General features: G+C 35.1%; 1 protein-coding gene across 2 annotated transcripts in view; it reads right to left on the reverse strand.

The window, feature by feature from the left end:
• Positions 1 to 25,903, reverse strand: part of APP (amyloid beta precursor protein) — a 103,132-nt gene that overhangs the window by 41,386 nt on the left and 35,843 nt on the right. For both annotated transcript variants that reach the window (XM_026664121.2, XM_087966668.1), the window contains exons 2-5: positions 21,170 to 21,337; positions 6,855 to 6,984; positions 5,091 to 5,203; positions 1,231 to 1,424 (exon numbers count right to left, since the gene is read on the reverse strand). In XM_026664121.2, coding sequence (XP_026519906.1) covers positions 1,231 to 1,424; positions 5,091 to 5,203; positions 6,855 to 6,984; positions 21,170 to 21,337 — 605 coding nt within the window. The remainder of the gene's footprint in view (positions 1 to 1,230; positions 1,425 to 5,090; positions 5,204 to 6,854; positions 6,985 to 21,169; positions 21,338 to 25,903) is intronic.

Raw genomic sequence — 25,903 nt, forward strand, 5'->3', positions numbered from 1 at the left:
TCAAATTTTCCTTCATGGGGAAATTGTTAATATTTCACACAAGAACAAACCCCGATATCTGGATATGTAAACAAGAGTTGCACTCTTGAACTGATTTTAATAAAAAAAAATATTTGGGAAAGAAACATAGCCTCAAGTTAAATTTTAGACAGTGAACTGTTTATGATATGAGAGAGATTACATTGAAAAGGCATCTACCTAACATTTCCATATGAATCTCAAACATGTGGACTTTTAAAGAATTTTAGTCAAAAATGCGAACAAAATTCTGATATCTTTATATTAAATGGGGAAATATCCCTAAAAACAGCTAGAAGCATATAAAACTGAAACAAGTTTTAAAACTTAAACTTTAAAACTTTAAAAAAAGGTTTTGTAACTGTCTTTCCTTATTGTTCCATTGTATGTGTCTTCATAAGATTGCTGTAAATTTCTAACAAATATTTTCTACTAGTCTTCAATACACATAACCATCATTGTAGCCTTATATGCTGCATAACACCACAGAACACAACCAAATAAAGGCATTTCAATATGATATAGTTGGCAATAGCAATTATTTAGCTGAAAGTAGTGAGAAAGTAGCTAGAATCAATTATTCTACCTCTAAATACATAATCCTATAGAGAACATCTGACAAACAGAAAAAATGTTTCCCTGCAACCAGTCGATAAGCTGCTGAAATGATTCATAAATGGTATATTATTTAAATTTACTTAAAGAGTAGCAGATGATGCAACTCTTAAGCTTTAGTCAGATATTTCTCCTTACATACACAAAGAGTGAGTACAGGAGAGTAAAAGGACAGCTTATTTACCAAGATTTTTAATAGGGGATTGTGCTAATCTTATGTTTCCGCATTATTTAGAGCTTTAGAAATTGTGCTTCTAAACCTCATAGAAAATCTGTGGAAGAATTTCATTTGTAGAATTTATATAGCACTAGAGAGTTATACAATGTGACTAAACAATCAAACCAGAGAAAACACTCCTACTTGTACCCATTATGGTTAGGTTAATGAGATGAGTGGAAAGAGCCTGATTAGCAAATCCCCCTGAATTCACTGGCATGTACAGTACTTTCAAATAAACATGGTCTTAACTAGGCTGTTTGTTACTGTTCCAATATCACAGTCTTCTTCACTGCAGTCTTTCACTGGGACATATCCCTATTAAGTTTTTAACTCCTCCCACTCCCACCCCCATCTTAAGATGGTATGATCAGTCTTACCTGCCATCTGCATAGTCTGCATCTGCACCTCCCCACCAAACGTCAGAATCATCTTCCTCAGCCTCAGCTGAATCAACATTGTCACTCTCATCTGCTACTAGGCAGCAAACAAACTCCACACCACGGAATTTGTCAATTCCACAGGGTAACAGCATGCCATAGTCATGCAGATTCATTCCCTTTTCACTGCAGGACTAAAAAGAAAGCCAAAAGGAGACACAACATATACAGTCACCAAAAACTAGCTTTTAAAAATTGGTACAGACTAGGTTGGTGAGTCAATTGTTGTCTTAGTGCTAATTCAAACTCTACACAGTAGCGGTCCCCAACCCCCAGTCCGTGGTCCAGTGGCGGTCCACAGCCTATTTGAACCAGGACGCGGAAGTGGTGGACAAGCACATGTGTGTGAAGGTGCATTTGTGAAAGTGGTACATGTGAACATGCCACCATCCCATCTCCCCCACAGCCCACTGCCACCTTCACCAGGCCAGAAAAGTTGGGGAGCATTACTATATGGCCAGAGTCCTTTGTAATAATCTTCACAAGGTAGTAATTCAACATGAGAAAGAGTGAAATACACTACTGCATGCATACAGTTTTGCTGCAGCATGATGAATGAGTCTTATTCAGAAATTATTTTAAGCAGACTTATTTTCTTGATCATGATTCATCACTTATATTTTTATATACACTGAAAGCTTATGCACCGAAGACAAATTCCTTGTGTGTCCAATCACACTTGGCCAATAAAGAATTCTATTCTATTCTGTTCTATTCTATTCTTATTTGGATTTCCTCATGAGGAAATGTTCCTTACCTCAGTCTGGGAGAAACTAAGCTCATATTTGTAAGGATCAACTGATTTATAAAGACATGCAAAACACATTATGTCCTGTAGAGGTTGCTGTGACATTAAGCTTGCTGTATTACTTTATTTCGTATATTAATAAAAGAGAATAGTGTAACTCTTTGCAAGAATAAAATCAACATGATATAGTAGTTTAATGCTTAAAAAAATTCTTTGGGGTAGAAACTCTAAGATACAAACCTATCGAGGCAGATTTGCCTAACAAAAGGCAATATGCCATCTACTTCTGTGGAGTTGAATCTTAGGATTCCTTTAGTTGAGCTACAGTAAAATGTATGTTTACAAATCATGCTACATTTAGGTATACTACATAGCTATATCTTATATGTTCTATTTCTAGTCATTATGGTATGTAAATGTTCTAAATATATTCTACATTTTATATTTATTTTCTTTTTCTTTCCTGTAATTCTGACTATTGAGAAAAATAATTAAAATCGATCCCCTGCCTATTATTTGGCAGAGCTTTTTAACTATTGTCGCCTTAGGATACAGAACAAATGAAAGCAAGATTTTCCTCCTGGAACATATAGGCAGTCCTCGAATTACAATTGGTACTCAAGGACTGTTCAAAATTACAATAGGCATAGAACTTCTGGCCATTGTAAAATGTGTGCCATACACACATCTGTGGTCATATGACATTTCGGGTGCTTAGTAACTGGCTTGCCTTTACAACCAGTTGCAGCATCCTGCGATCACATAACTCTGATTCGAAACATTTTTTGTCTGTTTAGGAAATGGGTTCACACTTACAGTGTTTGCTTAGTGACCACAGATTTGCCTAATGACAGCAGTGATCTGCTTAATGACCACCACAAAATCTATCATAAAATTGGGTCCTAATTGCCAAATCCAGTCCCAATTGTGATCATAACTGAAGATAACCTGTAATTCACCTTATATTTCTGGATCTGATTTATGTAGTTTCAGCATTTGCTCTATTAGGAAAATATTAAAATGAGCATTTATCTCACAACCTTTTAAACATTTATATCACTCAAAACAGGGCTTGAATAACATTTAAATCTTCATGATTGTAATGTCCAATGGCAATCGAGAAAACATTATTTTGTTCTCATTGATTCCAGATTAAATTATTCGTTTGAAAATGAAAATAATTTACATCATGGAAAAATGTATTTGTCAAAAACTTAGCATAGTCTGAAAAAAATCACAAACAAATTCAGGTAAGGTCACAACAGAAAGCTTACTGAAAAACTGAAATTACCACAGTTACGCAAACAGCAAGATAGCATGGATGATGTTACCTAGTTTGGGTAATAAAACATCTGCAAGAAAACAAGCAAGCTCAGAGAAGACCAAGGTCCCCTCATTTCAACCCTAAGCCACAAATATTCTCCTTTAAATAGCAATATATACAAAATCTTAAAAACGAAATTTAAGATAACCCAGAATAAGAGAAAGTTATGGTAGATATGTTTGCCACCTTAAATTAGTTGTAAAAATAATAAAGGTGGTATATAAATAAATAAAAATAAAATATTAGCAAAGGAGCTTAAAAGTCAAAAGGTAACCAGGTGGACTATCGTATACATTAGTAAAATCACAAATAATATAGAGGAAGCAAGAAAATTAAATAACTTGAAGAAATAGCAAAGAAAGCCTGTATAAGTAGATGTACATTATGTTTTACATAATATATAATTTTTAGAACTCACTTCTAGTGGGTTCAATGGATTACATATTTCTGTATGTTCACAGAAGACATGGAAAGTAGCTACAGCTATGCATGACACTCAGAACTACTGCGAATAGTATCTTTTGGCTATAGGCTTAAAGAACAAGGGAAGCCTATCTTGTGAATGTTAATGCAAATTGATTTCATTAGATAAAATTAAATTTTAATATAAATTGGGCATAATTAAATAGAATATAAAATATTTTGCATTTTTGTTTTCTGAACAATACATTTAGCATTAACACATATAAGTTTGCACTGTTGTTTATAGGTGTCATGGCCAGCTCCAAGACAGGATTCTAATACCAAGAGACTACACTGGCTCTACCTAAATGACCTCAGCCTGAGTAACCCTTGATAACTCAGTCACCTGAGGCTCATCTACCCGGTCATCCTCAAAAGCAACTGCACCTGAAGTCAGAGAATAAGAAACTGAACACTTTGACCACCCTAAGAGTGCATTGTGTGCAACAGAACAGAGCAATAGCATTCAGTGCATCTCCTTGTACATCAAGGGCAATCCCAGCCTTGATTACATTTACTGACTTCATCTCTATTCAATAGCGAATGCTAGCCTAGCATTCCTAGTTGGAAATTAGAGTGATGTCAGTGATGTGCAAATTGTCACCCTAAACCTTGATCAGCTGACTCACCCATGATACTTAGAGCTTTGGGCCAGATTTGAGTACATTTCTTCTTGCTGCTTTGGTTTTTGGCCATGAAAACTTCTTACAGGCAAGCTTCTGGCAAATTTAGGGATGTTATAAAGCATACATGTGTTTGTGCACATGCCCTGCTTGTTGCCACTTACAATTGTTCATCTAAACCAGGGGTCTTCAAACTTGACAGCTTTAAGTATTGTGGACTTCAACTCCCAGAATTCCTCCTCCAGTCATGTTAGCTCAGGAATTCTGGGAGTTGAAGTCCACAAGTCTTAAACTTGCCAAGTTTGAAGACCCTTGATCTAAACTAAAGTCTTACATTCCAGGCATGTGATTTGGCCTGGGACAGGAAAACAAGCATTTAAAAGACATTAGACTACATTATTTTTACAAATCTGTGCTTTACGTATTCACAGAATAAGAAAATATACATTTATGAATGAATCTGAAAACAAAAAAAGAACTGCTGGAATGAAGATTATATTTCTGTTTTAATGAAATGGCAATAAATTGTTCTAAACTCAGAACTGAAAATGTTGCTGAAATTTTTCTGGGTCAATGTTCTATTTATTTTTAAACATCACAAGAGAAATGTTCAGTTTAAAGAGGGCTAGGAACTTCAACATACCTCCTTAGCAACCGTGTGCCAATGCAGGTGAGTTTCACAAATATCCATCCTTTCCTGGTGAAGGAACTTGCACTTATCTGGCACTAAAAGGGCATCACTGACAAATTCTCCAACTGAAAGAAAAAATATTTGAACACACCCATTTTATTATAAGCTTGAACAAATGGTTTATAAGCAAACACATGCTCAGGGAATAATATTATTGTTATTGAATTAAACAGCTATCTCATATATAAATACTTGATATTGAAAACTAGACTATTAACTCAAATTGGTCAAACTACTTCAGCAACAGCATCAGACAAAACCTATTCATTTACAAACTTTTAAAGTATTGGAAATACTTGTATTGGACCAGCCCAGGGTGCCTCTGCTGGCCAAAACAGGCCATGGGGGCCCACAAGCACCCCCCCACGGCCTGTTTTTGGCCTCCCCAGCCTCCAGCAGCACTCTGTCGGCTAAAAACAGGCCATGCAGAGGCCACACAAGGCCTGTTTTTGGCCTCCCCAGCCTCCAGGAGCACTCCACTGGCCAAAACCGGGCCATGCTTCTGGAAGTCATGGAGGCCGAAAATGGCTCACATAGAGGCCTCGTGGCCCCCTCCTCCAGCATCCCATTTTGGCCAGCAGGGTGTTGCAAGAGGTGTCCATCCCATCTCCCCCCACTCTCTGCCCCCCACCAGCCTGTGGAGAACTACAATGCTGATCTGGCCCTTGAAGAAATACAGTTTGACATCCCTGGTATAAACAGAATGTGAGGAAATAAAGTATCTAAAGAACAGTGATTCAAGCCTCTCTTATTTGAAATCTGATACATAATATGGAGTTTTTCTGATTTCCAAGCTGTGTTATATCTTTGGATAGTCTAGACTTACAAAAATAAATCAAAGATTTTGAAAGATTGAAAAGCTTTCAAAGGTATTTTCAGCAATTAATTCTCCGTGCTTCATAAACAGATTAAGGCTAATACTATATTAACAACAATATTAGGCTATTTAAGAAGCTGGCTTAGATAATTCAATAAACTGGTTTATTTAAAGTAATCATAACTAAAAGTAACTATTCTTTGTCCAGATACAGCAAAATAGTATTAATTTAAAAAAGAAAAAGCAAAAATTTTCCTATTCTTTTTGGTGACTACACTGGAGAAAGAAGGAACATGCACTATCTTAGGAATAAGTTTTAAATACATTTTATATCTGGGAGAAAAGCAAATAAGATATTTGAGAAAATATCTATAACTGACAATAACTTGTTTCTGTCATTGTACACGCAACTTATAAATGTATAAAATGCAAGAAGTAGAATATATTCTATTATTACTGTAATGGCATAAACATAATATATATTTATTTTTTTCCTATTTAGACTTTTAAAAAAAATTAACTTAATTTCCTTAAAGTGTCATAATGTCATAATAGGAAAACAATAATTATTATTATATATAGACACTTTAAGAAATAAAATAAATTAATTTAAAAAATAAATTTTAAGTGTAACTATATGTAACTATTTACATATATGTAATTAATTTTTATTTATTTATTTTATTTTAACTAATTAACTAATTTTATTAAACTAATTAATTATATTTTAACTATTAATTTAAAGTGTAACTATACATAAGTGTAACTATACATATATGTATACACATCCACTCACATATTACACACACACACACACACACACACACACACACACACACACACAAAAATATGTAGTTACATTCACAGGCTATCTTGACAACATTTATAATTACACTTACCCAAGCATCTATATGGAACAACAATATATGGATGACTCCTACACTGCTTCCTTCCCTGCTTGCACCAGTTCTGGATTGTTACTGGTTGATTAGCTTCAACAACATTTGTGATTTGAAGTTCAGGATAAACCTATTATTGAAAACATAAAATAGTCAAATAAATATAAAATATTACTGTAGATGCATATGATATTCATAACATTATGATTGGAGAGCTTCATAAAGTATATATAATAAGTAGAAACCTATGTGAAATTTTGATTGTGCAGGCCAATTTTATATACAAACATTAGAAATCAGGCTTGCAGTTAAGGAAATTATCATTAGCTGTTCTGCCATTGATTATGTATTAGAAGTGACTACGAGAGAGAATAATCATAAAACATATACTCAGAAATTGCAAATGGCACCTCTTTCTGAAGTATACAAAAAGTGTTTTCATCTATCCTGAAATGAAGCAGTTCAGGACTTTTCAAATTAATACCAGCTACTAGAGTTATGATTTAAAAACCGTAGAATAATTTATGCACATTTTCAAGCTCTTTTACAATTATTTTGTGTCAAGTATTGGGATGCTAAATCTTCAAGCGGAATGAAGTTTTGGGAGCAGTAGATTAGAATCAGATATTCTGTTTTCCTTATACAGCACAGTATATTTTTTCTCTTAAAATCTTTAATTTTTAAACAAAATCTGTGAAAAAATATTTTAATTTCATTTCTCAAATAGTGAAGATTAATTTGTATGAAAACACAACAATCTATCAGGCTGGTAAAAGTAAATATTTTTTATTTATCTATATGTTTATCTATTTATATCTATTTAGTAGATTTATTTATTCAACTACATTGTTGGGTATATATGATAAAACCCAAATTTGTAAAATTGTCCTAAAATTCATATTATAATATGATATAGAAAATTAAATGTACTGAGAAATATTGCTCTTCCAATCTTGTTTCCAATGTTTAATTTAGTCTTCCGGTGTAAATTACTCTTCCTGTGTAATCTTACCATTTACATGGTTTCTACATCCTAATGTTGTACATTATATTAAATGTTCATTTTTTAAATTTAACTTGATGAATAGACAGAAAGCAAGACTACCATTTCATAGTGTCTGCATTGTACCTGCTAAGAATTTAGAGTGATTTGTAGGTGGGGGGAAAAGTGGAGAGAGAAAATATCATTAATTAGATTGCTTTTTGGGCTACATGCTTAGGAGTAAAAGTTTTCAAACATTATAATCCAAATTATAGCACAGAATGCATCAGGTAAATGACTTCAACTGTGGCAAGAAATTCTCACCCCAGAGCCATAGATTATAGTTTTGATAAGTAACACAAAGTATTTGATGGAACAAGCAAAAATAAAATTGTTGGCAGACATCCACATAGCAGGTACCACCGTTTCCCAACCTGCTCTCCATATTAATTTGACCAAAGTTCCCATTATCCCTAGATATTATTATCAATAGTTACTACAATGTGTGAAAATAGAGAGTAGAGTTCAACACTTTAAAGGAACCAGTTTGGAGAAGTCTGTTCCATAAAATATACCAAAAGCTTTTATAATTCATTACAGAAGTAATCATTTTACTAGGCTCCCTTAAGCCATTGTTAACATCTACTCTAAAATCAGAACTGCATCTGATTTTAGTCAGAGCAAAATGATCCATGCTGATAGTGTGATCCTTAATAGTTGTGGAATATTTTAAATAAATAAAAACCAAATTTAAGCGAACCTCTCTCTCTCCCCTAACATTTATTATCTTCGCATTTTTCCACCAAGAGGCAAGGCTGGAATATTGCCAATCAGACAACAAATCCCTACAGGCTGCTCATCCAGCATTTGCTTTTCATATTAGCATGAATCAGAAACCTGCATGATGCAAGGTAACTGAAACACATGATCTCATGGTGGCAGTTTCCTTTGAATGCTATTCAATTAATAATTAAATCAATAAAGAGAGGCTGTTAGAGTACGGAAATATATACTGTACAATGAAACAAACACAAAATTACTTCACCATGTATCTACTCCTGTTGTGCAAGTAAAACTTTATATAGTAGCTTCATTCAAATGGGACAGAATGAAGGCAGGAATACAACAAACAAAGTTATTGGGTCTCATCAACCCCCTTACTATTGATCTATTTACCTATTTATAGAACTTATTATTTTTTATAAATAATTGGCTAGGAATGTAGGCAATGTAATAAAAAATTAATCACCTATCGTAACAACAGCATACAGTTTAATTAATTGTAAACACATTCAATGCTGCTTTTAATGAACTTGTTCATCTTGTTTATTTGGAATAGGTGTTTAACTATTTACCAACTACTCTTTCTCCTTACAATGTAATTATTTTAAAAGTAATTATATTAAAACATATTTTGTACTGACTTAAATATTGTAGCATGTGTGGCTTGACACATCAGTCCATGTAGTTCAGTTACCTGACACATCAGTCTATGTAGTTTTGCTAGAGATTAAGTCACCCATGTATGCACCATAGAAATTCAAATAAATTGAGTGAGTTTTCTCATTACTTGAGGAAATCTTGCTAAGTCACAGTATGATTTATAAGGGTTTTGATTACAAAACCCAAATGGCTTATACATAGTGACTGACTGATTATATGCCATCAGTCCCCAATCCAGACTGACTGATTATATGCCATCAGTCCCCAATCCAGTTGACTGGCAAGTCCCCAATCCAGCTCTTCAATTCATCCAAAAGTGACCCCACTGCCACTGTAATTAAATCCATTCACTTTGCTACTGGTGATTCTCTTCATCTCCTTCCTTCCACTTCCCCCAAATTTACGAACCTTTCAAAAGATCTACAATTTTATTTGTTTTCTTGGTAAGCTTCGGCATTCTCAGAGTATTGTTTAACACCAAAGCTCAAAAGCATCAGTGTTTTTTCTATCCTACTTCTTCAAAATCCAAGTTTTGCTTTCATTGCTTGTCAAAGGTAAAAACCATCCACTGAAAATTAAGTAGAAATTACTATCCCACCGTTCTTCCCCCCCCCCCCCCTCCAACCCCGGGCGGCGGGGGGGGGCGTGGGAAGGGGCCCCTCGGGCGGCGGGATGAGCGACTCGATCGAACCACCCCGCTCCTCCAACTTGATTTTCTGAAGACCTCATTGATGCCTACCACATGCTAGTCTGCAAGGTTTTTCTTGACCGGTGATTCCCTTGAATTTGATAAGTTAATCCTAAAAGGCAGAAACTATCCACCATTTCAGCATTTTCACTGTCAGTTCTACGGCTGCTTGATATACTTGTTCATCAATTCATTAATTCAGTCTTATTAATAGCCTCCTTTTTTCACTGTGTTCCTTGACTCTCATTACTAGAACTTCCAGATCATTTGTATTTTCAGTTATCAGAACAATGTCATCAACATAATTCAATTTATTAATGTTTCTTCCTCCAGTTTTAAAACCATATTATTATTTTGCAACCCAGCTGCTCAATATATGTTAAGTATATAGGCTGAATAAATAAGGAGAGAATACTATACAGTCTGGAAAAAATGGTACAATTGGTTAGATGATAGGACAGCAAGAATAAAAAATAGTACAAACTAATAAATATATGTATATGTATATGTATATCACAATACAGAAGCCTGATGATGGCAGATGAGATTCTGCCGAAACGTTGCTACAACTTTAAAAGCACAACTATAATGACATGGGAAAATACCCGAACAAAGCTGAATACCATACATGTAAGTACCCGCGAAAACTTAAGAAAACAAATATATATATATCATAGCATCATATATATACCCCCACCCAATCAGAACACAACCAAGCCCCCACCCAATCAAGTCACACCCCCACTAGCAGTTAAAAGGAAGAATAAAACGAATAACCAAAGATCCACATACAAATACCCGCGAAAACCTCAGAAAACATATATATATCAATATATTGGTAGATAGTTAACAAAAATAGGGAAAGTAGATGTCACAACATTGTTAAAATTGTATTTGTGTTGTTTTCTTGTGCTGTTTTATATCTGTGTTGTTTTTAACTGTGTAAAATTCAATAAAAATTTATTTTTTAAAAAAGGAGAGAATACATAGCCTTGTATCATTCCTTGTAGATGTATCCTGAGAAAAATGAAATGTTCTGGGATTCCTATTTTCTTAAGAATATTAAATAACTTGACATGGTCAATACAAGTAAAGGGCTTTCTATAATCAATTACGAATGGAACTACTGTTTTCTATTCTTTAGCTTTCACAATTTTACAGCAGGAATCAGCTTGCTACATCTTTTCTAAAAGCAGCTTTAACATCTGCCATATTCTTATCCATATAGAGCTGTAATCTGCATTGAAATGTTATTTTGCTGAAATGTGCATTTATGAATATTGTACAACAGTTTGCACACACTGTAATTTTAGGGTCACAGAAATCTTTGTCTTGGTTAGGGTACTTCACACAAGACTGATGAAAATCATTGAAGTGGCTGATTTGATGCACCATAGCAGCTCAGATGCAAATCCCTAAGTGGAGTGTCATGTCAAAGAAGTACTTCATCAAAGCATGACTAACACAACATATTCCTATGAAGAACTGAAAGTGCTTCCAAAGTCCATTATGTAAACTAAGTCAATTATGGCTTGTTAAATAAGCTATATACCATGTCTTAGCATGGTGCCTGGGGATGTTCGGTGGCTAGAGGATGCTTCATCCGCCTTTTTAATAGTTTTTATTTTTTACTTTGTCTTTTCATTTTTCTCTCTTTTTATATGGATTTTATAGTTTTTATTTGTAAACCATCTAGAGTCACTGCAATAGTGAGATGATTAGTATATAAATTTTATTAATTAATAAAATGTAAGAGCTAGGTCTATTTTCTAGTAACTTATTTATGTATCCATAAATATTTTTATGTTACTTCAATCACTTTACTCTAACAGCCTTATAAAGCAGAAAGATCATTAATACAAATATTTTAAATACATATTTTTAAAATCCATAATTTTAATTTGATATAAATTTGAATACAATTTAAATATACTTTTCAAACTTACGTATCCTGTAATCACTTATAGTGGTTTACAATAACGTAATGCAGAGTTTACAGGCACTACGTGACCAGTTTTACCCTATTTGGGACATAAAATACAGGTATCTGGATATTCTTCTATGGCAATGTTGGCAAATCTTTTTGGCACTGAGGGGAAGCGTAGGAAACTGGAAGAGGACCTGACCTGGAGTGCTCACATTACAGGACTGGTCAATAGGACCCAGCAGAGATTATATTGCCTGAGACTTCTCAGAAAACAACAATTGAATGAAAAACTGCTGGTGACCTTCTACCACTGCACCATAGAGAGCATTTTAACTTACTGCACCTCTATATGGTTTGCCAATTGCACAGTGGCAGATAGGACAGCACTCCAGAAGGTTAATGTCATTACCCAGAAGATCATTGGTTGCCCTCTCCCCTCTTTGGAAGAGCTTTATAGCTCCTGCTGCCTTAAGAAAGTTCAAAACATTCTTAAAGATCCATCTCATCCTGGGCACCCTTTTTTTGAACTATTACCATCTGGCAGGCGGTACAGGATAATAAAAACAAGGACAAATAGGCTGAAAAACAGCTTCTATCCCAGGGCTTCCAAAGCTGACATAGCTCTGTTTAATTCTATTGTATAGTGCAGTGTTGGTGTGGTGTTGGAGTTTTCAATTCAATGTGTAGAGTGTGAAGGATGTGTGTTTGTGTTTATTTTCATGGTCATGATGTGCACTGAAGGTGGTGGTTGATTTTGTTGTACGAGGTGCAATGACAATAAACTAAACTAAACTAAGAGCAGCTCCTCGGTGGGAGCGTCGGAAACCAGAAGAGCAGCTCCCTGGCACGCATGCATGCACTGGGGAGCTGCTCTTCCAGTTTCCGGTGCTCCTGCGCATGCGAAGACCAGCTGGCCAATGTGTATGCTTGTGCCAGAACCCAGAAGACCAACAGGAGATGGCTGGTGTGCCAGGAGATGGGTCTGCGTGCCACTTCACGATTCTATGGAGTTCAAACCTTCTACAAAGAATCTCATGGACCTTTGTGCTGTAGATGATTACAGGAAAGCAGGATAAAAAAATCTTAACAAGAATAACAACACATGGCACATTAGCTTTAGATGTCTGGTGCTCAGCAGTTGCAGAAAGGTACATCTAGAATCTATTATAGTATTTACAGACTATTGTTCTTTAAGCTATCAGAACAGAAAGAGATACAAATGTTACATTATGTCATGGCCCCTGTATGTAGGTTATCTATTACTTCTACTAAGACTGCCATCTATAACATCAGTATCTTTCTAGGGAGCTTATAGGAAAGTGAACTGCATATACTGTTCTGATATATTCTAGATATCTCTTTCTGCAACCACTGAAGTGGATGTACTTTGATTTTAAAATATCAAAGTTAATATTATTAAACACATTAAGTCAGAACTGAATGAAACTTCTCTGTGCCAAATGACAACAATTTGACTGATTTTCCTATCCAGAAAGAACAACAATAATTTACTCAAAAGTTGTTCTAATTTCTACAATTTTACACTACAACCTATTTTATGTCAATTTTTTTCCTCCTGGGTGTTGTCTGGACTGTTCTAAATGAGCATCAATTTTTAATAATTTAATTAATGTGCACATTGATATTACTACTTACAAAACTAGCCAAAAGTAATTTATTAATATGACCTATTAGTTTAAATATTAAATATATTGTAGGCAACAAATAAAGCTGCAATTCTTCTTATTTATTTTTAAAGTTATTTATTTTTGCTTTTACAATATCAGACAACTGCATTAAAATAATTCCAAGACACATATTAAAAAAGGAAATGTAGACAATATAAAAAATTGACCATCATGTAAATAAAAAGTCAAGCTACTATACAGGTGAAAAATTATCATAAATGTATCATTTTTAAGCTTATGGTTTGGTTCTGTAAATACTGTATTTTTTGGAATATAAGACGTTCCGAAGTATAAGACGCACCTAGCTTTTGGGGAGGAAAACAAGGAAAAAAAAACTGCTTCTGCCTCCCAGCAATTTGCCTCCTTGCAGCAAACACCCTGTTTCAGTACAGCCTGATTAGCACAAGCAGCTGATTGTCAGTTGGATTGGCCTCCTAACAATCAGCTGTTTCAGGCTGCAGGGATTGCTATAGTCTATTGCTGCCTCCGTGTGCCCCATTTTCAGCCTCCCCGTGCCCTGTTTTTGGCCTCCGCACACCCCATTTTCTGCCTCTTCCGGGCGGTGGGGATTGGAATGGGCAGAAAATGGGGCATGCGGGGGCCAAAAACAGGTTGCACAGAGGCCAAAAATGGGATGCGGGACACCAAAAATGTGGCACACGGAGGTGGAAATAGGCAATGGTAATCCCTGCAGCCTGAAACAGCTGATCATCGGGAGGCCGATCCAATCGACAACCAGCTGCTTGTGCTAAACAGGCTGTGCTGAAACTGAAACAGGCTGTTTGCTGCAAGAAGGCAAATTGCTGAGAGGCAGAGACCGAAGGGTGGGAGCCGGCAGGTGGGCAGGGCTTCAGCAACATTTGCTGTATAAGACACACAGAAATTTCCATCCACTTTTGGAGGTGGAAAAAGTGCGTCTTATACTCTGAAAAATATGGTAAGTGCAATAAATCCAACTCCAGAGAACTTTCAATTCTTTATTTAGTTAATAGATGGTATTTAACTCTCAATTTATTTATTTTTTTTGCCAAAAGGTAATAACTATACCACATGATTACCACAAATGAAAACATGCTTTTTTGGACAATCTCTTCAGCATTTGGAGAAATAATTTTGATATATGTGTGGTAGCCTAACATTTTATCTTTATGCAGCAAACCCATCTTAAGCAACTCTGTCTGTGTCAAACTCTATTTCATTGAGGGCTGCATCAGGGTTATGTTTGACCTAGGGATGTGTGGTGAGTGGCCAGGGTCAGTGGGGCCAGCTCAATGTCACTCCTGTCGGGGGCGCCTGTGGCAGCCCAAGTGCTCTGCTAATGAAAACGGGCTCCATTTTGGGCTGTGACGGCTTCCTGCAACCCTCTGCCAGTGAAAACAGAACTTGGGAAGACTGTGCATGGCCCTCGTAAACTCCGTTTCAGCAACGATGGCTTCCTGCAACCTTCTGCCAGTGGGAACAAAGCTCAGAAGAGCTAGATGCAACCTTCCCAAGCCCCATTTTCACTGGTAGAGGCATTACAGGCCGGTCCTTCGCTGTTTCCAGGTCAGCCCCATGGACCAGATCTAAGCACCCCCGCAGGCTGGATTCAGCCCACAGGACTTGAGTTTGACACCCCTGTTGTAAGTGATATATGTTAACTGATGCATGTCACACATAATGTTTGTGCATGCATATAGTAGCCATGATGGTGGAGTGGTTATAATGCAGTACTGCAAGCTGATTCTGCCCACTGCCAGGAGTTCAATCCTGACTGGCTTAAGGTTGACTCAGCCTTCCATCCTTCCAAGATCAGTAAAATGAGGACCCAAATTATTGGGGGAAATATGCTGACTCTGCAAACTGCTTACAGAAAAACACTATGAGGTAGTATATAAGTCTATGTGCTATTGCTATTGTTATGTATGTGTACACATGTGAGAGGAAGGGAGGGAGAGTATATTTATGTATATACATTCCTACCCATCCACCCCACCGACAGATACACACACACACACTCTTACTTGAAAGAATATCAAACATCAAACATAGCTCACTCTGTAACAGTAATTAACGCAATACTACTAAATAATTTGTTGAGTTTATGGTGCTTTAAACAGTTCCCATTAGTCATACAGACTAATTATTGGCAATCACAGTGCTCTCCTGTGTACACTGTTAATTATAACTATTGGTAATAAAATGCACAGAAGTTATAAAAGTGGTCTGGACACATAACAAATATTCTATCCAATATTTTGTTTTTCAGCATTAATTTTCGGAACTTCTCTTTTAGTTGTAATCAGTTCTACTAGGCCATATTTACATTATGTTAATATCATGCTTATATTATGGTAATATATTGGTCATACAATAAATAAAATGAAAGGATGTGGATTGTTTTCAATTTGACTGAAGAGCAATGCTCTGGAATACACAGGAGTGCAACACAGCATGTGCCTACAGCTCCTTCACCAGCTGGCTGTATAAAGTTGATACTAATTAAATTGGTCTGGGAGTCTAACACGGTTTCTCCCTTCAAATCTCCAGGACATACACACAACCCAATTTTATTGTTATTATTATTTAATTATTCTTGGCTATGACACTGTGTCAGCTATTTTAGGAATGGGCAGTGGTATAACACCTACTGCAACATAGATTTAGTTCCTATTATATGGCTCCAAATTTCAAATGAAAGATTGGGAAGACCCTTGACTGAAATTATATAAATAGTTTTTGGCGAGGGAGAGGAAACCTGCGTTATCTTCAAGAAACAGAACACAGCTTATTGTATAAATTTACCTTTTAAATTAATGCTTTTATTACTAGTTTATTTAAATACACACTGTTTATTTTGTTTTTTTCCTCAAATTGCCTTTCTTCCTCATGTAACTGCAATGTTTAGAATGAACAATAACACTAATGATCCATTTTTCCTTTATGATTATAAATGAAGGCTGAATTTTATAAGTCACTTCAAAACCCAATAGTTTATAATGTCACTTGTATGTATCCTGTAACCTATGTATATCTCCATTACAGATATAATACATAAGGTAAACATGTTTCAGCTTCATTCAGTCACCCCAACCCCTCACTGATGAAAGGGATTACAGGGTTGTAAAAAAAAAAGTATGTGTACATAATGTATTATATATAATGTAACATATAATGAATGGGTGTTTAAGGTATTATAATGCAACAATGTATGCATAATGTGTGGATTATAATAAATGTATAATATAACATGGATGTATAATGCATAATATAGTTATAATGTATGTATACATACTGTGCATATAATGTATGTATAACACTGTACAATACTATATGTACTGTATGTTCATATATGTACTTATACATAATGTATAATGTATGTATTTATACATTAGGTAATGTCTGTATATATAGTATAATATATTTTTATTAACATATTTTCAAAACAGTATCTGAGTATGTGTATATGTGTGTGTGTGTGTGTGTGTGTGTGTTTGTGTGTGTGTGTATTTTATATAAAAACAAAATAAAGACTTCAACTTTTTATTATTCAGACCTCCTCCAGAATCTTTGGAGAAAGAGTTTCTGCTACTGCAGTTGAGATTATATTTACAAACGGTTCTAAAAATTTCCATCCTGCCTCCACTCAATCTACTCCGGTCATATTTAGGAAAAACCTCCTAGCCCTGACACTCTGAATATAATAAAATGCAGTTTATTATATAATGATAAAATAAATAGAATTTTAGCCTCAAATATTTGAGATCCAGGATAGATTACTGGACTTCTTGTGAATAAGCATGTTTTAGGTAGAAAAGCTATGTGTATGTCTACTTTCTATGACCCTCAGAATTGCTACTGATCCAAATTGCTAAAACTGAGCTTAATTTTGCACTGGGCTTAATTGCAAATATTGGCTCTCCAAGCACATAATCCCATATTTAGAAACTGGCTTACTTGTTAGCCAATTCTAAATTGAAGCTCAGGAGTTTTCTGAGTTAATAAATATTTGGCCATTCTTCTAATGGCCATGGAAAATGCTTGTTTATGTTAATATAATAGTTCCCTTTAATTGGATTTTACTGCTCCTTATTAATTCCTCATGGGAATACCTGAAAAGTGTATTGTAAGCCGTAAAACAATTGAAATAAAATCCTGAAAATCAACAAATTTCAGCGCTTTCCAAATATATAAGTGACCTCTGAGACATAACTGCCCACAAACGTTGAATGACTCCCAGCCCCAAAAACTGTCTTCCTCCTTTTCCTACTCTGATATTAAAGAGAAGCTTGCTTTTAAATATTTATCAAGAAATTGCATTATACCTCTACTGTTTACCAATTTCTCATTATTTGCAACTATGTGGCTATTAATAATACTACAGTGTCTATCCAATTTGTGACCCAAGGGATTAATTTTAGATCCAGCTAACCGCCCATAATTTTTTGTGCTGTGCTCATCACCCTCTGTAATGCCTTTCTGTCCATGGCTGTCAAGCCAGCATACCCTACCATAACACAATAAGTAAGGACGCTTTCTATCGTAGAAGTCATCAGTCATTGTTCCACGTGATTTTTCCCCAAGACCCTAAGGAAATGGAGTCTGTTGAGCTTTACTGACCACCTGGATTGTGTCATTTTTCCAGGTGAGATCTTGGCTAAGGTGGACTCCCAGAAATTTGAAAGAAGAGACCCTCTCCCCTTGATGTAGGTTCCTCTCTTTGCTTCCGGAAGTCTAACACCATCTCCTTCGTCTTGCTGGTGTTTAGATGCAAGTTGTTTTCTGAGCATGATGCGAATAATTTCTGGACTTCTTTTCTGTATGCCAATTCATCTCTTTCTGTAATAAGACCCAGTATGGTGGTATCATCTGCAAACTTTATTATCATATTACATGGATCAGAAGATATGCAGTCGTAGGTGTACAACAAGTATAAGTAGGGACTGAGCACACAGCCCTGAGGAGAGCCAGTGCTGAGCTTCAGGGAGGAGGATATGAAAGACCCAGCTCTCACTGTTTGTGGCCAGTCCATCAGAAAGTCTTTAATCCAATCACAGGTAAGAGAAGGGAAATTCAATCAGTCAACTTTTCGATGAGATGTCCAGCAAAATGGTGTTAAAAGCTGAGCTGTAATCTATGAAAAGCATTCTGATGTAGTTCCCAGGTTTCTCTAGATGACTTATTACAGAATGTAGGGAAGTAGCAATGGCATTGCCTATCGACCCATTTCCTCTGTAGGTAAACTGATATTGGTTGAAGTTAGATGAAAGGCATGACCTGAGGTGTTGAGGAACCAGTCTCTAGAAGCACTTCATCACTACAGACGTTAGTGCAATAGGTCTATAGTCATTTAGGCTGTTTATTGCTGTTTTCTTCGGGACTGGAATAATAGTGGCTGCTTTCAGACATGATGGAACACTGGCCATTTGCAGGAAGATCCTTGTAAGGATTCTGATAGTTGGTCAGCAGATTTTTACCACTAACCCCAGCACTCCATCTTTATTGGAATTCACTGCCTTCAATATATCTCTCACTTGGTGTTCAGGCAAGGTGAGTGGCTGGGAGTTGGAGGGCCAGTGGGCTGGGGCTGCAGGGTCAGATCTCTTGACCTGATAGAGGACAAAGGTGTTCAACTCCTCTACCAACAAGGAATCGGAGTTAACTGCCTTCATCATATTGCCCTTATAGTTGGTTAGGTGATGCAGTCCCTGCCACACCTGCCTTCAGTTGTCGTCTGCTAGATGGCTCTCCAACTTTTGTTTATATTTTTGTTTAGCTACCTTGATGCCTCTCCACAGATTTGCCGAGGTCTCATTGTATTTAGCTCTGTCACCTGCCTTAAAGGTGGAATTCCAGGCTCTCAGAAGTGTCCGTACCTCTACAGACAACCAGGGTTTGCAATTACCATAGATTCTGATGCACTTGTCCACTATTACATTATCCATGCACATTTTGATATATGAGACTAAGGTGTCAGTGAATTTTTGCAGTTCCAAGTGTTCAAATATACTCCACTCAGTAGTCTAAAAGCAGTCCTTTATATATTTCTTTTTCCAGCAGATTCTTTATCAGTTCAGTGCAATATATTAAATAAATTAAAGCCTATATTTCATATTATTATTATTATTATTATTATTATTATTATTATTATTATTATTATTATTATTAATTATTACAACAACAATTTTGGTCTCTATCTATCCAATAAAACTGTAAGCTATATTAGCATAATTTATCCATATTAGAAAGTTAAGTCCATGCCTCAGAGAAAATATAGTGTCATGGGGATTTTTCTGCTGATAATAAAGAGCAGACATTTTTTTCTCCCAAAGTTAAATTCAGCTTTACTATTATATTGCTTTTGACAAACAGGAAATATGAAGACTTATACTAATCTGCAGCGTAGATTTTGATGGGCAGAATCAACTTGTTACATTAATAATAAAGTAGGATTTAACTATCATTCTAGGTGCCATAGGCCCCTGCCTAATGAGATATCGGTTGAAAGATCTAAATTATTTTTAAGTCACCAAATTGGAGACTGCTCTGCATTTTGCGTAGCAACCACATTGATGCTTTCCAAATGCATCCATTTTCATTATTTGACATATCGTTTCATTTTAAAATGGAACATACAACCTTTTTTAAGACTGTCTATATATTTGGCCTTTTAGGTGTCTTCTCCACCCCACCCCCAAAAAGGAGAAAAGAGATCAGAAGGAATGAAACAAAAATGAATCACAGACTGATCTGTAACAAACACTATATTTCTTTTTGCAGCAGATTCTTCATCAATTAAAGAGTTTGTCTCTGACCAGTTCTAACTAGGCCTTTAAGCAATACCACAGCTTCTGTATCATATGTATTTATAAGATGATGTGAGAATGGATTGTGATGGGGGGGAAGGGAAAGGATTGAAGTATGTGGATTTCGAACTCAATGGTAACATATTCATATTCTGCCTATTCTGCAAAGCTGGAGACATCTTGCTGTTTTTCAGTTTTACTTTTAAGAAGTATTCATCAAATACTTTGGCTGCTTCATATAATCAAAAGACCTTGGTTACATGTTATGACAAAAGTCAGTGTTAAAACAATGATCTGAATATCAGAATTCTTCTAAGGAGAAACATTTTAACATTCTAATAAGCGAAACAACTATTAATATTCCATTTCATAAGACAAATAATTGTTCTTCTTTGAAAGAGGTGTGTAAATGGCCACCAAAATCATTTGCTATTTCAATGCCATAACCAAGCATCACAGATATATATGTGACAATAATTCACTTTTTCTTTTATCTTTTCTACCGAAAGTAAGTATTGCAGAGCCAATCAATTGTTCGCACAGAGAAACTGAGGAAATGCGGCATCTATTATAATAATGAGAAATGTTTTCTCCCAGTCCCTTAGTGATACAGGACATAATGTGGAACAAGATTAAAGACAAACACACTCTTTAGAAGAGATATGAGTACCATTATCATCAAATCTTATTCTGAGAGACAAGATATCAGAATATTTCACTTTAAAAGCTGGAGGAAGATTTGTATCCTTGGTATCTGATACTAAAAATGTTTTTAAAAGTGCATGTTAAAAAAGAATCTTACTTGCTGGCAATACTGTAAAATCCCTTCTTTTGTCGCAATGCAGCTCTTAGTTCCAGAAGGATCAGATTCCCATTTTCCATTTTGAACATTCATATGCATATTCGATTTGCCACAAAACATGGCTACTTGAGGTTCTGCCAACAGGCCAGCATTTCCATCAGTAGGCACCTGGAAGCAGATATAGATAATATTATTTTCAATCACAATCTTAAGTGAACACAATTGATAGGGTATAAAATTCATATTAAGAGATTTTAAGCAAGAGCAAATTTCAGATTGTGAATTGTGGAGTATATTTGCAGTGAAGCACATATCCTCCTTCTGAGTTACATTGTAAAGATAATTTCCTAGTAGAATTTACACAGCAGAGGAAACTAGATTAGACTGAGAAAAAAAATCTGTGAGCTCACATCGCACAGCAGTTCCATATAACTGAAACATTCAGTGTTCTTTTTTTAAAAAACGTAAAGGCAAAATATTACTCCCTTTGTGTATAGGAGTTAGATATAGACTCGTAACCTCGTATCTATTACTATTTGCATAAAGTTTATTTATCAAGTTGATAAGGGTACATCAACAGTACCCTTACAGTTTATTTATTGTTTGATTAAGCATGCTGTGTGGAAACAACAACCAGGCTGTATTTGGTTTTGTAATGGCATCTTTAAAAATATTTCAAATAGTATATTTATTGGCAGCAGGGCAGGAAAAGTATTAATTTCATTAATACTTGTCTGGAATTAAACTGCAGTATACATACAAAAAGGAAATTTCTGTAGCCTATTTCCTTACAATTTCCTTCAATGTGCCTTCAATATTATTTCACAATGTGAATCAAAACTGTTTTTTCAAAAATCAAAACACAAAAACCACTTCTAGTTCCCATCAAGTCCATTTTATGTATTTTTAAAATTTGTTTACATATTATTTATCATTTATCCAAGTTAAAATCACATTTTAAAATGTTGAATTTTTTTAATTCTGGTTTCACATCAATTTGTCTAATCAGAGTTGGCCTATGACACCTAGATCTTTATCAACTTATCTTTAATCTTCTTAAAACATTAATTACTATCAAGATGTCCGGTACTTAATACTTCAAGCATTTAAAAGGCAGCATTCTGTTTTTGTTTTTTTCTTGTACACTGTATCTGATCCTGTCAGGAAGCCTTCAGGAGCCCTGGGAATGTTATAAAAGTTCATCCATTTATAACTTAGTAAAAGGAAACTGTCAGCGTTCCAGAAAACCCCATTTTCCCAGGCTCAAGAATGTGGCAGTATGGAATGGTCTGGTACTAATATGGCTTCCAAAGCTGACAAAAACATGTTTATATACCCAGAATGAAATTGGGTCTCCAAACATGAACACTATGTTCAGATGTTGTAGAATTAGTGGAAAAGGGCATTCTGGCAGCTAATGGAGGGCAGAAATATCCTAGTTTGCTAATAACTTCTTATTCTAAAATTGATAATATTAGGAAATGGAAACAACCGTTCTGCCTTTTTGTGTATTTTATGGAAAATAAAACAAAAAGTATGCTCAAGCATCTCTAAATGCTTTCCTAAAGAACCATATTTACACAAGAATAAATAGTTGGGGCCAAGCTGTTCTACTTTTGGGAGACCCATCACTGAAAAAAAAATGACTTGGGCATGTGCTAGACACATGCCTTATGAAAACAATGAAATGAGACACCGAGGAAAGTGTAATTCATGTTTTTCTTTAATGTACATAAACATTTTTCTTTGATTAACTACTACACCATCCCAAAAAGTATGCAGTGTGGATAGAGGGTCTATGTTAAATTGCTGTCATAAAAAAGTAAAGATTGATAGAAAACAATTTCTGTAACATGTAAGACTTATCCTATATTGTATCTAATTATGTATATGTGTGCATATTATTAGCAATAAAATTGTCACTGCACAAATATGTCCCTGTTATCCCTTGGAAAGTCTAGGCAATGGTTGTATTTAGATTAGTGTACTCCCACAATCTTATTTTAATTATCCTGTTTATACATATTTTTAAAGTAAATATCTGTGGTATTGTTTTAATTGTTGATTGTAAGCTGCCCACATGAGATGAGCAGCTATATAAATATGATAGATAGATAGATAGATAGATAGATAGATAGATACACAGACAGACAGACAGACGAGACATACAGATAACAAAAAATAAGCAGACTATTTTAATATTATCCCTATGCTATCTCAAATTCCTAATATTAAAAACTGCTAAAAAGACTCCTCACAGCAACTTGATACATTTCAGATATTTTGGTCTCCAATGCTCATACCGCATCACTGGTAGTTCTACTGATTGAAACGTACTCAAATTGTAGCTTGAAACATTCAGAAGACACCCATCTAACAAGTCATGCTTTGTTTTGTACCCAGTAATACAATAATACATTGAAAGTAATAGATATGTATGGTTTGTTCTTGTCAGCCCTCCCAGGCAAACCAGAAAGGAAGTAGGACCAGATGACCTACTTTATTGAAAGCCTTCATTAACAGAATCCTGAAAATCTGAAAGTGCAAACCTCCCACTGTCTCTTATCAGTGTAATTATTTAGGGCAGATCCTTTCTAAGTTTTTTTCCCTCTGACTGTTAAGCAATTGCAGGCTCCTCCCTCTTTTGTCTAATTGTTGCCTAAGCAGAATCTCTTCCTCTCCTGGTCATTCCCACATACTATTACAGATTTGGATCTATGTCAACAATGCATAAAACGATATTAAAACATCACTTTAATTTTTAAAAAGAAAAACCTCACAGAACTTTTTATCTCATATACACAGTTAATGAGTGATAATTGATCATGCAGCAGTGGAAGGCACTAATATACTTGATGCCATTGTTTTCTCTCACGTACATATTATTAGATATTAAATTCCAGTAAACAAGGTATACAAGGTACACCAGTATACAAGGACATGTATAATAAATAGAACCAATTCAAGATATCTAATTATGTGGTTAAGCAGAGAAATCAAATGATAGAATGATTGCTAAACTGTTATTAAGAATATAATAAGAAAAATGCTTATACCTACAATCACCTCAGAGTAAGGAAATAATGTTCAGTATATAAACAAGGGGGAAATATGCCTATGAGAAAACATTTCTGTTATCAATTTGCAGAGTTAAATTACATTCAGGCCTTCTTTAAAAACAGCAGCTAATGTGGTTTTTTTCCCTGCATGACATAGAAATATTGATAGTAAAATGCTGTTTCATTCTGTAACGAGATTAAAACTGAAATGTCAAACTGTCATCGGTTATCAATACCTGTAAACATAGAAAACTGGAATATAAGAGTTACATAAGGAAATATTTGCGCATTAAGATGTGCAAATATATATCTTCTGCACAACTTAAAATGTCCAATAATTGCATTTAGATAACCACATGACAGCAAACATTTAACTCAACACAACTGATGTGGAATAGTAAATATACTGAATCCTTAATTAGGAAATGACAGCCAGTTCTTAGTGCTATGAAATAGCCGCTCTGTGTTCAAGACTTGTTTTAACAATCCAATTAACCAAAAGAAAAATAATACTGCTGTTATAACAAGTAACCTGTAAAGCATTCCTGGCTTGCTCTTGAGTGTCATAAGAAGGGGAGGATCTGATGGAGCAGTTCATTGCTATGATCAGAAACACATTCCATGCATACCTTTTGCCAGATTGTGTCTCAAGTTACCAAGCCCAGCCAGAGAGGAGTGTTTTCCATAGCCCGCAAAAATGCTTTGTTGGAGAATGTGATTTATGACACACCCTGGGAGGATGGGGAAAACAGGGTCATAGGTAAACAATAAATTACGTAGGGGATAGCCAACTGCACTTGAGGAAAGTGCCGACATGTTGTTCCTAATAAATAATTGGATTTCTTTTGAAACTTGCCTCGAGATGAATTAATTAAAGCATTGTCAGAATCCTGACATAACCATTTAGCTGTCAATTATTATTTGATGATTAACATCCAAATTAATTGAGAAATGTGTATGTTACCCTTGTAATTATACTTCCATTTAAAATGTGTAATTTTGTGATGTATTACTACACATATTTACTTGAATGTAATTGCTTATGAGTTTCACAGCCTCATTCTTACCTGCTTAGGTTTTCATCATAAATAAGCTACATATCAATTTCCCCAAGCAGTAAACTATAAAGTATGTTAAAAATAAACAAAATGATAAAGGTTATTTGACATCCTCCCAATATTATTACCAGAGAACAAGATATATAAATTGGAGAACAATGAATATATTCATATCTGCCCTAGCTGAAGAATTATGTTATGATGTAGGAATTTCTTATCCTTATCTCCTTGAGCAAGATTGCTAAAGATAGCAATTCCATTAGAGAACAGATTATTTAAAAGAATGGTTATGCAAATTTATATCTTATTTGTTAATGAAGAACTGGTTTGTATTCAGCAGGCAAACAATCTATAAGGCTGCTTTAAAAGAGATTAGTTGTGCACTTCTTAACATAACCCTATTAGAGTAGCAAAAGGAAAAATTGTATCACTTGTTTCCTGTGCAGCAACAGCAGAATCAAGAGAAAGTCACATTTTTTTCTTCCTGATGACTTGTTAAAAGGATTTCAAACAGATTTATCCAAGAATACTTAGAACTTAGAGACACAGAATAACTTTATTGTCACTGAATGTACACTAATACATTAAAATGAAATTTCATTGCGTACAGCTTTCAA

The sequence above is a fragment of the Notechis scutatus genome, chromosome 5 (genome assembly GCF_049901735.1).
Source record: "Notechis scutatus isolate UNSWTSFEM ecotype Mainland chromosome 5, rNotScu1.2, whole genome shotgun sequence".
NCBI classification, from domain to species: Eukaryota; Metazoa; Chordata; class Lepidosauria; order Squamata; family Elapidae; genus Notechis; species Notechis scutatus.